The following is a 15,304-nucleotide window of genomic DNA, read 5'->3' on the forward strand; positions in this document are numbered from 1 at the left end:
TAAGTAGTATATTTAATATATTTATAGTATATATAGTGTAGTATATTTAATATAATAAAAATATTTTTTTAATAAAAATATATATTGTGTATAACCTTTAATAAATACATATTATATATTACATATTTATTTAATATTATAAAATAATATTATAAATATGTTAAAAATTTTTATAAGATTTTTACATTAAAGATTCTTCTGATCGAATATATTCTCCTATGTCAGCTTGATGAAAACATATTGTTGCCATTGGATCTGCATATTTACAATCTATTGTACTTTTAGCTGTGACACCAAAACCCTATAATAATTTTATTAAATTTAAATTTTAATAATAAAATAGATTAGAGACAAAATATTTACTATTTTTTGTATTAAATATACAATGTATTAAGTAGTAAAATAGTTTTGTATTAAAGAGTTCAGTACTATTTTATAAATAATTATTAATATTAATAAAATATCAAATCATTTAAAATTAATAAACAAGTATTTTTTTAGTACAGATTATTATTAAATTGTTGAAAATAAAATTGTTGTTTATTATAATTTTGTTGAAAATATTAAGTAAAAATAAAAAAATTTATTTCATCTTACCCATCAAAAAGCAAGTTAAAATTATTACAATTTATTTACAATTAATTTAATTAATTATATTTTTCAATTATAATTTTTTATATCAATAAAAAATTTCTTTCTTTAATCCATTTTTTTTTAATTTTATTAATATTAATAATAATTTTTATATATTATGAATTTTAAACCTGTATAAGAAAAAATTGAATTTGATGTTAAAATATAATTTACAATTTGTTTTTTTACAATAAGATAATTTAATAATAAATAATATTCAAGTTATATTTATCCATTTTCAAATTTAAATTGATTCATAATATATTATTTTACATTATTTTTAAATATTTTATGAATATATTAATCATTTCATTTGCAACAACCTAATATATGATTAAAATAAAAAATATAAAGTTATTATTTAAAAATTTATTATATAAAAATATAAGTTATTAAATAATCCAATCTTTTACTTACTAATGGTATATCATTTGTGGAAAAAATAACAACTCCTTGATACTGAGGTGTATTTTCAGTAATTCGATTTAAACCAGATTTAGAAATATGATGTCCATATAAAAATTGTTGTTCAGCTGATGGTTTCAACCAAATTTTATACTAGAAAAAGAACAAAATTATATAAAATATATTTATAAATTTTTATTTATGTTGTGTTTTATTTTTATTTAAGATCGAATCGATATTAATAATATTTAATTTTTTATTCATTTAATATGATTTAATGTATTTAACAGTAATTTTAATTTATATTTTGTATATTACGAGGAATAAATTAAAAGCAAATCTTATTATAAAATGATTTCATTAAAATGAAATATTTATGTTCTGTTTAACATCATAAAGATATTTTATTATTAATATCTATATAAAAATTGATAAAATTAATAGATAATTATAATATAAAGTAGTGTAAATGTATAAATAAATATACTAATAAATCAATAAAATATATAAAAGACATATTTGAGATAGAATGAATATGAAATCATTTGTCTGTGTTTAAAAAATATTAAAAATAAATATATGTAAATAAATTAATAAAATAATAAAAATCATATTATTTTAGATTTCAATATTAGATTTCAATATTATTTTACTTTATATCTATATATATGAAAAATTATGAATAGAAGAATAATATAAAATTTAACTATATTCAAATATAAATGATTAAAAACAATATAATTACTTGTGCATAAGGAGCCAGATGATACAATGCAGTAATATGTAATCTAAATTTTTCAGATTTTGTAAATTTTCCAAAACATGTGCCAATGCTTGCTAATCGTTCTGGATTTACCATATTTGCTAATGATAAAATCTTTTCAGAAACATAATATACTCTGCCTTTCTTTTCTCGGAAACAATAAACACCATCTGGTCGATCAAATAATAATTTTACATTGCTTCCAATACTAAAAATAAATTTTACATATATATAATTATATGATCGCATAAATAATATCATAATTAATATATCAAAAATATATCAAATTATATCATAATAAATATAGTAAGATGTAATTGTTTATGTTTATTTTTATTATAACAAATAACAATTTATTTTATTTAGCAATAATATTAATAAATTTTTTATTATTTTTTAATTAAATTTCTCTGAACATCCTTCTCTGAACAAAAAAATTCATAAAATCATTTTATTAGATATATCATAATTATTTTTTAATTTACATTATAAAATATATATAGAACAATAAATATTACATTAAATAGAGAATAGAGAATAATTAAAAAGATGTAATAATACTAATAATAATTATATTATAAATATACTATATATATATATACATCATATATAATAATTATAATTAATATTATAATAAATATATAGTATAATAATAATTATACTATAATATATTATACTATAATAATAACACTAATAATAATTGTTAATAAAATTAAAATTCTATTTATTTTTTTTTAATATTTACTATAGAGATTACTAGCATAAGTAAAGTTATTATTATCAATTATATTTTTTATATTTCTAACTTTCTAACTTTCTTAATTATAATTAGATTGCAAATATTTAAGTATTTATGAAAAATTAAACATATAAATATTGGAAAAAATACATATAATATAGAAAAATATATAAAATATTTAAAATAAAATATTCATTATGATATTTGAAGGATAAGTGATTTTATTTATATCATTTCTATAATTTCTATAATAAAAATATAAATTTACACATTTGTAATCTATTCATTATATAATATTTATTATTATATTTATTATTAAATAAAAATCATATAATCAATTATAATAGTTTTGAAAAAATTATATAGATATATTATACTTACTATTTTGTTAATTTTTCTAAAACAAGTTTTGTTTTTTCTTCAGTTAAATGTTTCATTTTATATAAAGTATATGTACAAACTTTTATATGCAATGTAGAGATAAATTTTGTCAAATGCTAAAATTATCTAAAATAATTTCAACAATAATTTTTCATTATTTTTTCGATATATTTTTCTCTCTTTCATATATATTATTTATATATTATATTTTATATATATTTATTAATATAGAATAAAAGTAACAGTAATTATTCTTTAAAATAACTTTAAAAATTCTATAAAACTAATCAAGAAAAAGGTTAAGTGAAATTTTCTAGTGTGTTTTCTATGATAATAAAATTATAAGATAAGATACTCATCTAACTTTTTATTAAATTGTATATTTTCATGTATTTCATGTATATATATAAGATATAATATACAATTATATATTATAAATATATTAATTGTATTTTATTAAATACATAAATATTACATTTATAAATTATATTTTATCTCATCAAATAGAATAAAAAAATTTTAAAGTAATAGGTATATTTATTTTTTAAAAATATAAATAATATTTATATAGAATGAATAATAAAATCGTTAAAGTTATTTTTATTTTTATTTGCTATTTATATATATTTCTTTAATAAATATATTTTTATATGATCTATTTTAAATACAAATCATGATAAAAGTAAATTGTTTAGATTAATAATTCTATGTAATTAATAAAAAAAAAACTTTTCAATTTTTGCTATTTTATGAAATATTTTTAGTAATATGTTGTTATAATAAATTATATAAACAAGAATATACTAAAATAATTCAATATAATAATATAAATAATGTAGCGTAATTATTTTCTATACTTATTTATATTAGTTTGAATTTTTCTTCTTTTTTTTTTACGTTAAAGCCTTGCATATGACATGATTCGTTATTTAATTTTGAACAAAGTTTGATCACTTCGGTCAAAATTAATGTATCTGCAATATTAATGTGTAGTGACAAAGAAAATAATATTATATATTCTTCTCGAAAATTCACTCTGTTTAATAATAATGGAAATAGCATAGAGTCTGTCTGCAGCTTTAAGATTAAATTTATATATATATATATATATATATATATATATATATATATATATAATATGTATATAAAATATACATATTATATATATTTTAGATAAAATAAAACATGAAAACTTTATTATATAACTATAGCAAATTATTGATTAAATTTTGACGATTTTCTTTCGATTATGGATGCAATTTTTCTCTAAAAAAAATCTCATTCAAATTAATTAAATTATTTAAATTCAAATTGCTATAATCAATGAAATCAATTATAATAAGTTATATTTAAAATAGATTGTTATAGTGTTTTATTATCTAGCTAAGAATTTGATTATAAACTGATATCAATTGATATTTAATTCTGTGTTACTATTATATATAGATTTTTATATCAAATCTTGTATTGAATCAAATTTGCATTAAAAATATATTAAACTACGATATATAATCTTTCTTTGACGCCAAATGTAAAATAAATCTTATAACATAAATGGATACTATAAATAAAAATTTTCAAATAATTTAAATAAATATTTTTAAGAATATATAAAATGTTAAATATTAAATTTAAAAATATTTATTTTTTTATAAAAATATATATATACATAACAATTAGATTATAATTTTGAATTTGATTCGATTATCTATGGTTTTTTTTAATTTTTTAATTTTTTTTAACTTTCAATTTGTTTTGAATACTGAGAAACAAAAAGGAATTGTATATTCTGTAATTGTGTATTCTTAATCCAATTGATATCCTATTTCATATTTTTTATTTTTTATAAAGCGATAAATCATTAATATAAATAAGAAAATCAAATAAAATATATTAGTATTAATGAAATATACAATAATAATGATATTAATTGTAAAAAAAATTAAAAATAATTTGTGTATAGATATTTATATGTAGATATGGAAAAATAATTATTGTATCAAATCTGATTTAGAGTTAGAAATAATAAATTCATTCTAAAAATATATTATTAATATATTAAACTATATATACGTATAGATATATAGTATATTTATAAACAAATATAAACAAATATTTATATTTTATCATTAATCTAGATACTTATCTTTACAATTCCGGTATTATATCATGTACATAATATTATCATGTACAGAATATCTCTATAAATATGTTGTTATAATATATGAGATTACTAGAAAATAAAATTTTATAATTTTATAATAAAATAAAATAAAATTTTAAAAATATAAAAAAATTAATAGTAAACAAAATATAAATATAATGTTTTAAATGAATTTTATAAATTTATGAACTTTATAAATTTATACAAATTTATATTAATTATTAAAAAATTAGTAATAAAATATTAAATAATGTTCAGAATTATGAATATATCGATTTTAATTTTCTAAAATTTTAATCATGTGATTTTGTTTATTTTTTATTGATGCATCTTTATATAATATGATTACATAATATAATTAAATGCAAGTTCATGATCAAATATATGTATAGACAATAATAGAAAAAGTTCGAATTAAATAATTTCATTTGTGTCCAAACAAAATTCAAAGGATAGAATAGATATGATCGAATAATATATTATTTCGCATATTCTATAAACAAATCTAACCTATAATTATTTTTGATGTTATCTCTTTTATCTGATATTTCTTTAATATAGATTTCTTTTTTCCTAAACAGAATTCATAATTTTACGAATATTGATGTAACTCATATACTTAAAATTAATATTTCAAATTTTAAATGAAATATAAATTGTTTTTTGATTTTATCTATAAAATATATATATATATATATATATTAATTTTGGTTGTTCATTTAAATATAAATCGTATTTATGATTGAAATTTCTTTTATTAATTAATTTTATTAAATTAATCAATAGCAAAGCTATCAATTTATTTAAATTAAAAGATTCGATTGTAATAGTATATTTCGAAATATTGTATATTGTCGAAATTTAAATAAAAATTTAAATAATATTAATATTCTACATTTTTATTAATTTATATTTATCATAAAAGAACTTATACTTTCATTATATTTTTATTTTTCTATTTTTACAAAATAAAATTATGTTTATATATAAAAATTATTTTACGTATCTCTAAAACTATATCCTGTATGTTATTTTTTTTAAACTTTATTTCAATAATTGACTATAAGATGGCAGTAAAAACAGCGCTTGCGTGCCATCTACTAAAGATGGCGCCTTGCGGTATTCTACCATTTTAATCTTGCTGGGCCGGTAGCGTGCGTAAAAACTGCTAACACTGAAAGTCAGCCTTGTTTCATCCTCTTCAACGAATATGCCTACTTAAAACAGGCAACCGCGACTGTTCGCTTATTAGTGCGATTCTCTGTCTTTCCGTGTGCACAAACGAAGTAAAACAACGTTCCTTTGTGATCTACCTTGTGTCTTTTCCTCCATCAACTTGTTCTGAATCCATTCCTCGGCCCACTTTATGGTATGTATTCTTAATTTTCATTTTTCTTATAATTTTTATATTGTTTGAAAATTTTATACATTTTTCTGCAAGATTTATGTTATACTTTTTGGATAGCCTTTTTTTTTCTATATTAATTTTAATAAATCGAAATTAGTTATGAAAGTTTAAACTTATTAAATATCGTGTACTAAATATTTATTTGATAATTTTTTTCTTTGAAATATTTTTTTATTATCTTTAACTTTTGTTTAAAATAACAACACAAGTTCTATGCAAATGTTGTTAAATTTTTAGTAGTAATGATTTATTTTATTGAATATTTTATCTAATTTTTTAATGCATTTTTACTTTATATCTTGCATTTATATATAACATTTCTTATAATTATATTTTTTTTGTTTTTATGTGATTTAAATTTCATTATATTTTAAATTTATAATTGAATTTTTAGTTGTAGTTAATGATTCGATATTTTTTACATTGCTAATTTATTTTTCAAAAATATTCGTTATGTTTAATTTTTTACAAAATATTTTTGAATATTTTTTTACGTACATCTATTATCCTGTCTTTTCAATTTTTATAATTGACAATTGTCTTATTTATATTTATTATTTGAATGAAATTTTAACATTATTAACATGAAATTATTAACATTAAAATTTGATATTCATTAATTAAATCTTACCATTTAAAAAGTTCTTAAGGATTATTTTGAACATATTCATTTATTAATTTTAAATTATTTTTATTCAAATATATTACTATAAGATATAGATTTTATTGCATAATTTAAAATCAACAAAATTTAATTTATTACTATAATACATTATTCAATAAAATTTAATGCATTTGTCATATTCCAAGATTATCATGTTACAAAGATCAAACAAATTATTAAATAGTGTAAAAAATCATTAATTTTTAAATTAGATTGAAGAAAAATATTTTCCGCATATTCAGCAGATATTTAAATTAACAGCTGAATTTACAATAGCGCGAAATATACTCATATTGCGATTCTTTCTACAGAAAATTTATCAAATTATTTCTTTATGTTAGCAAAAAATTACAAAAAAAGATTGTAAAAAGTATTTCTTAAATTAATTACATTGTGTAGTCTTTCATATATTTTGATATGTATGTTAAATATTATTATATGAATTTTTTATAAAAAAAATTTTGAAATGAATGATTTATATTTTATTAAATATATTTATATATTGGATTGATTTACGCGATAAAGTTTAGTTATTTTATTTAAAAGAGTTTTACTAAAAATAAGTGGAAAAAATTAAGTTTTTATCATAAACTCATTTTATAATAAATATAATAAATACAAATTGCACTTATTATGTATCTTAATTTCATTGAACTGAAATTAATCTTGACTATTTAAATATAAAGATTTGAAAATTCGATAAATTTTTTTTTTGTGCTTTGTATATATATGATAAAATTATTTCTTTTTAGAGATTTTATTAATTTTTTATATATAATTATAAAAAATTTTTTAAATATTTCTTTATGATTTTTATAAGTAATTTTATTAATCTTTTGTCAGTGATATTGTTCAATCAAGTTTCACGATTATTTTTCATCAATACTGCAAAATATACGATTCCAATTCAATATGTGTACTTAGTAAAGCGTATATGATCAAATAATAACTATATACATGTTTATTATTTGTTACATATATAAGCATTGAAGATGATGTATGTTTTCATAAATATTATTTTTAATTTTGTATACAGAAAATTGTATATTAATATAAGAAAAATAAATATTTTAAAAAATAATATAAAATAATTAAATAATTAAATATATAAATCACAAATTTAAGTAATTGAATTATTTAATAATTCATATTGAATTAATATAAATTAATAATTCTATATCATGTTTGTCATATGAAAATTTTTACTTATATATCATATTAAAACGAAAAAAAAATATGTAGTAATAAAATAAATATATAAAATTCCGAAAAGATATGAAAAGATGAAATGTTATTACATTAATATTCATAATGTTTTTTAGTATTTTTTTATTTTTAATTAATATTCCTTTACATTTTTTAATTTTATATATAATTTTTTTTTTTTTGAAGTACAAATGCATTAAAAGAAATGATAGAGAAAGCTGTCACGTAAGATAGTATATTCTGACATACACGTGTGCACACATGCAAACATCATGCCATGCGCGAATATGGTGCGCGTTGGGATTTGAATTCGAAGCTCATTATATAGTTACATGATACATCGTTACAAAAATTACTAATAAATAATTTTTTTTAATTTAAAATCATTAATCCTTTTAAAGAATTAATAATTTAATAATTTAATAATTTTATAAATCATCATTTTTCAATTTTTAAATAAATTTTTTATGATGAATATTTAATATGATGAAATTTATTTAAAAATTAATTAATAAAATAACAATTTTTATAAAATTTAAATATAATATGTTCATATATCAAAATATGTTGCTCTTAATAATAATCAATTTATATGTTATCTTATTGCGTACGATCACCTTTGAGAATTTTTTCGTTTGAATAAATTCTAAGAATTGATGATATTGAAATATTATATTTTTTTTAAAATATATTCAAATGCGTTTTTGATTAAATTTTAATTAGAATCATAAAAACATTAACGGATATTATAACTACTTCAAAAAATGTTTTTTTTTTAATTCAATAATTTTGTCAAGTTGATAATACTCAAATAGCGTTTACATGAATCTATATTTTAAGAGACAAATAATATACACGTGGAAAATAGAATTATCTCATTTGAGTTTATTTGTTAGAATTTGTTAGATTTTATTAGATCTAGAGAGATTTTTTATAGATTTGCATTTTTCGTTTCTATTCAAAATTAATTATATTAATATATCTCTAAAATAATATCTAAAATAATAAGATTAATTTTATATGTATTTTATTTTGAAATTTATTTGTTAATAATTTCCAAATGTTGGAATTTAAAAAATTAATTTACATTTGTTTAGCTTAATCAGAACAATTAGTTTAAATATTTTTATTATAATTTAAGATTTTTATATTTTTTTTTATGATTTAAATTAATAAAACATGAAAAAGTAAAATTTTATAGTTTTCTTCATTAAGTAATGTATAATTTTTTATTTCTCTATAGTATGTAAAAAAGTCATAAATAAAATTATTTTATGTTATATGTTTTATATTATATATCTATATATTATATTTTATCTTTATTTATTTTTATTTTTTATTTGTTTGTACTTCTATTAATGTTTAATAGAAATTTTTGTCTTGACATCGTAAGCATCGTTTAAGTTATTTGATAATTAAATGATAATATTGATAATTATATATGATAATATTGATAATTATGATAATTCTAATGAAAAATTTTCAGTAAAAATACAAAATTATATGCTATCGATATTAAATTAAATTCAAGCGTTATAAATTACATTCATTTTTTCGATATCATTATATTATTTTGTTAATCAAATCTTATATGAATATTGTTTCTCTATAATTTTGATGAATGCAGTCAAATTATCATCAATAATTAAAAAAAAATATTATGTAAAATGAAATAATTTAATTTCATATTTATATAAATATAATATAAAAATAAATATAAAATAAATAATTTTTTAATTTTTATTTGCTTAATTTTTTTTCCATATTATTTTTCTTTTATTAATTATAAATTACTATAATCACTATGTTTAATCACATTTTATTAATTTTTTTAATTTTTGTTTTAATTTCTTTAATTTATAATCGCAATTTAAAATAAAAACATAATCATCTTTTATAATGTAGCAAAATATAGACATCAATCGACGATTGTATAACTACAGAAAGTTCATAGAAAATCATAAATCGATAGCATTTGTATCGATAAATAGATTTATAGTCTAGTGATTATCTTTCATATAAAAAATTTTTTTGACATGATATTATAGCCAATCTTGCATTCTAATTAATTTCGAATATTAAAAAAACAAATGTCTACTTTTTTTTTGTTTTGATTTTAACTTAGGAGAATAAATATATTTGAAAATTGTTAATATAATTATTCTTGGATAATCATTCTTAACGCAGTGAGAAACTGTTGCAAAAAATAAATTTACTTAAGTATATTTTGAAATCATAAATGTATTTTAAATGTATTTATTCTCTTTTTTTACTATCAAACAATGAGCTGATCTGCGCGCGCATTGATTTCTTCCAATAGTTAGAATAATTGGCATGTTTATAAAAATAATATCTCTTGGCTATATTATTGTATAAATGAGTATAAAAGAATAAGAAAAAATATAAAAATACCGAAATAAATCAAAAAAATATAATTATTTATTTAAAAAAATATTTTTATTATACTTATTCATTCTTTATATTTATATTTGTTTTGTACATTCTCTATTTTAAATTTAATTTTTGATTTTGAAAAATAAAATTATTCACATATTTGCGTATTTTCTATTCAGATTTTAAGTTTTATTTAAAATTAATACTTGATTTAAAATATATTTTATGAATAATATATACAATAAAATAATATATAAAAATACTATATACAAATAAATAATGTTATGAAAAAGTTACAATAGATGCAGATCAAATACAATAGTTTAATATTATTATTAATAGTAATTATTATTAATATATTTTTAATAGTTTGTATTATTATGTATATATAGATATATTTATGATTATTAATCTCTTAAGATTAATTAATAATAATATTCTATAACATGATATAATAAATAATTAATTATAAAGATTAAAATTATAATAAATCTATTAAATTTAATCTAAAATCATTAAATCTATTAAATCTAAAATTTAGAAAGTAGAGATATAATTTTACTATTCTACAATTATATTCTTTGCTAAAAATGTTTTAATTTACGGTGAAAAAATCAATAATTCTTAGTATATAATATTATTAATGTTATGAAATATTATTAATGCAATTATTAAGAATTATAAGTTTTCCTTTTTTATTTTGCAAATCTACACATTAGAGTTCAGTTAATATTTAATCAGTAATTAGAATCTATTAAAAAGAGTATTTTATATTAACATTAAAAAAATATAGAATAATAATACATATATAAATAAAGTAGGATATTACATGTAATAATATAATATAATCCAATATAATATCCATTATTATATATAATGTCTTTAAAAAAAATTTTTTTTAAATTTTATTTTATTAATATGTTTGATAGAAAAGTAATATAAACAAAATAAAAAAAGTTAATATTTTAAAAAAGTAATGTGACTTTTTTTTATTAAAAATAATTGATTATTTAATTATTTTAATTAATTTATTTAATATTAATTAAAATTCTTTTATTTTATAATTTAATTAATAGTCATCAAATATTTTATTGATTAGCATTTGTTTATTTATATTTATTTTTATTAAAATAAAGAAAATTAAGTTTAGGATATTTTTGACATGAGGATATTATTTAAATAATGGAACTTTATATAACATATTTTTATTTTTTTTTTATTAAATTTCTTTTTTAAAATCGAATTAATCATTAGAGATTTAAATTGTGACATATATCTTATCCACCATTGTAGCTTCTTTTATGAATGGCTTAAAGAGATTACATGAAGACAAGGACAACGCTATTGGTCTTACAATCGTACTGTACATTCTCGTACACTGTGCTAAGAAATATGTTTCATCATAGCAAATATTGTTTAACATGTTTAACATTTTAATAGGAAAAATGAAATGAAACGCGAGAATGAACAGCAATATTTGTAATTAAAAACATATAAATGTGAAAAATATTTATCAATAATTAAATACAAAACATAATAACAAATTTTATATACTATAGAAAATTTTATATATTATATTTTTTTCACAATCAGAACACGTTATGTGTTTCATGAAACTTGCCAATTGAAATGTTGTTTGCTGCTTCTACTGTCCTATATTTTGTAGAATAGTATTATTTTTCGTGTTTTTAATATAGTTGAATGTATCTTATTTGTAATAAAATTGTATTGCAAATTGTATAAAATCGATCACAGATCAATCTTTGCGCAGTATTTTCTTTATACGATTTCTTATTAAAAATATTATTCGGTTCTTTTGAAATTTCTTTTGAAAAATCTTTTGAAAAAAACATTATTCTCTTAAGTATAAAGTATTTTTTTCTTAATTTGGATATATTGTTACAATAATGATAGATTTATCGTATTGACTCTATGTTAATCACAACAATATTATTGATATTTGCTTTTTTAATAATATCCATCATCAGTTAAGAATCAACGTCAATTTTTAAAATTAATAATTATATTATTATATTCGTCTTAATATTGTTGTAATATTGTTGTAATCCTTTTATGACAGAATATAATAGAATTACAATAAATTCAAAATAGGCAACTTAGAAAATAATTATTTTTTTATCATAAATTATGATAAACGTAATATATATTTTAATTGTCAGAAAATATTCTTTCGCAAAAATATAAATGTAATATGAATAATATGTATAATATGAATAAAAAAGGTATGATATGTAATTAAAATATTGCGTTATCAAGCATGATATATTCCATAAAAAAGATGATTTAATCTTCAAATTGTTCAAGTTTCTAATTAAATTTACTCAACTTACATAATACAAATTATTTTTAGAGATATTCCTACAAAAGATATTGATAAATAATAATAAAAAAATCCCATAATTGGATGTTTTTATTTACGATAAAATATATAATATATATATATATATATATAAATGTTTTAATTATGATAATATTATTCAACATGTATTTTATTTAATTCTGATTTTTATATAATATTCAAGATATTTTTTATAGATGTTGAAGTACTATATAAATATAATTTTTTTCCAAAATCTTATAATCTTTGAAAATGTTTACTATAATATTTATTATAATAATCAATTAACAGCTTCTATCTGCAATTCATTATTTGATAATTATTTATGAATATTATTGTTTATTTAATATTATTTGTTTCTATTTATTTAAAATTTAAAATTTTTCTAATATAATTCAACTTCTATTTGCTTTTGAAGTTGCTATTCAACTTCTATTGATGATTTAAATTTTTTATTTTAATTTCAAACTGTTTAAATATCAAATTTTATAAAATTTAATAATAATTATAGATATAAAAAAATAAATATATAATAAGAGTATTAGAATTTTGTAGTTCTACTTTTGAGATTTTTTAATTATTAGTCGATATTATTTTAAAAATCGATTAATAATATTGCTAATATTGCTAATATCAGATTTACGTTTTTAATTTCACTAATTTATAGTGAAAAAAATTAATTTGTATTTTATTTTAAAATATATATTTTTATTAGAACATATGATTAAAAAACAATATAAATTGAATATAAAGATTGCTTTAGTTTTTTTTTTTTTTTTCTTTAAAAACTTTACGTAAAATTAAAATTAATAACATTCCTTTTTTTCCTTATGTAAGCATATGCAATCTTATGATTTCAATTCTACTGAATAATCTAATGAATTAACATTTTTTATTTAACATTTTAATTTACTATTTATTCTATTTTATCTATTTATTCTATTATTTCATAATATTTCAAACTAATTTTGAATTCTCTGTCTTCACAAAAGGTTTAATTGTTTTAAAGTTAGTTTCATAACATTTTAAATTTAGGATTTATTTTAATTATTATACTATATAATATTTATTATGTTTATTAACGTTTTGTTATAATTATGATTATAGTCACGCGGATTATAGTGTATCAATAAAATTACCAAATCAAAGTAATTAATTTTCAATAATCAATTTTTATTTTACTTATTATTATTATTAAAATAATAATAAATTAAAAATAAAATAATAATTAAAATTATTATTGATAAAAGTTAATGTTATTATGGAAATAAAATTTAATAATTTACATTAATTTTTTATTTAATTTTTTAATTATCATAATCTGAGTATATACTTAAATATTTCAAAATAACGATTAAAAAGTATATACAATATATATTTATATTTATTTATATAAGATTTTATGTTTATTTTGTTATAATATAATAAATTTTCTATATATATATATTTTATTTAATTGTATTGCCACTATATTCTTTTTATACATTTTTGTACATGTACAAAATTTTGTAAAAATTAATTCTTAGCTCAAATTTCTAAGAACAAAGAATATGAAATAATAATAATAATGCTAAGTTTAATTAAATAATGATAAGTTTAATTTTTATTCAGTGTGACATATTAAATAATTGATAATAATGACTTATTAAATATATGAAATTGTATTAACATTTATTTAATATCAAAATATATAAAATATATACATATGTTACAAAGAAAAAGAAAAGTACACAAATATAATATATACACATATAATATAATATAATATATAATATATATATATGTTACAAAGAAAAAGAAAAGTGCACAAATATAAGATAGACTAGAAATATGAGAGGTTTTGACCTGTACACAATATTGATAGTTCTGACAATGATTGTATCTCAAATGTTATGACAACTAAACTCTTTCATAGCAATTATTGTTGTAGTTATCTTCTTTTTGTTTAATGGACATTTTGTGTTTTGACTGTAATAGAAAGTTTCTATGCGCAATTGTTGAAGTGAAATTTAATTTATTTTATGATTTAAAAAAAAAAACAAAAAAGTAATTCATAATAATCATTTTTAATATAGGTTAATAAAGATTCGAAATATTCATAAAATTTAATATATGAGAAGACAAAATGCTAAATAGATAGAAACATGAATATCTAATTTATAATATATATTTAAAATATATATTATAA

The 15,304-nt window shown here is 16.1% G+C and overlaps 2 protein-coding genes across 3 annotated transcripts in view; one reads left to right on the forward strand and one right to left on the reverse strand.

The window, feature by feature from the left end:
• Positions 1-3,873, reverse strand: LOC107993905 (60S ribosome subunit biogenesis protein NIP7 homolog). The gene is made up of 4 exons (XM_062079805.1): positions 2,922-3,873; positions 1,784-2,009; positions 1,051-1,191; positions 1-301 (listed from the first exon to the last, which is right to left on the reverse strand). The coding sequence occupies exons 1-4, from the start codon at positions 2,975-2,977 to the stop codon at positions 182-184; spliced, it is 543 nt and encodes a 180-aa protein (XP_061935789.1). The 5' UTR covers positions 2,978-3,873; the 3' UTR covers positions 1-181.
• Positions 3,874-6,185: 2,312 nt separating this feature from the next.
• Positions 6,186-15,304, forward strand: part of LOC107995803 (elongation of very long chain fatty acids protein 6) — a 74,202-nt gene continuing 65,083 nt past the window's right edge. Inside the window, exon 1 of one of the 2 annotated variants that reach the window (XM_017053483.3) lies at positions 6,186-6,454. The gene's annotated coding sequence lies outside the window, so the exon portion shown is untranslated. The remainder of the gene's footprint in view (positions 6,455-15,304) is intronic. The other variant, XM_062079806.1, reaches the window with a different exon arrangement.

Source organism: Apis cerana, linkage group LG9, assembly GCF_029169275.1.
Source record: "Apis cerana isolate GH-2021 linkage group LG9, AcerK_1.0, whole genome shotgun sequence".
Lineage (NCBI taxonomy): Eukaryota > Metazoa > Arthropoda > Insecta > Hymenoptera > Apidae > Apis > Apis cerana.

Bases quoted from the DNA above. Each gene is read 5' to 3' on its own strand.
- LOC107993905 (XM_062079805.1), bottom strand. From the start codon at position 2,977: ATGAAACATTTAACTGAAGAAAAAACAAAACTTGTTTTAGAAAAATTA. The intron at 2,010-2,921 runs GTAAGTATAATA...ATTTATTTTTAG, and splicing joins TTAGAAAAATTAACAAAATA to TATTGGAAGCAATGTAAAAT. The intron at 1,192-1,783 runs GTAATTATATTG...TTCTTTTTCTAG, and splicing joins ATCTGGCTCCTTATGCACAA to TATAAAATTTGGTTGAAACC.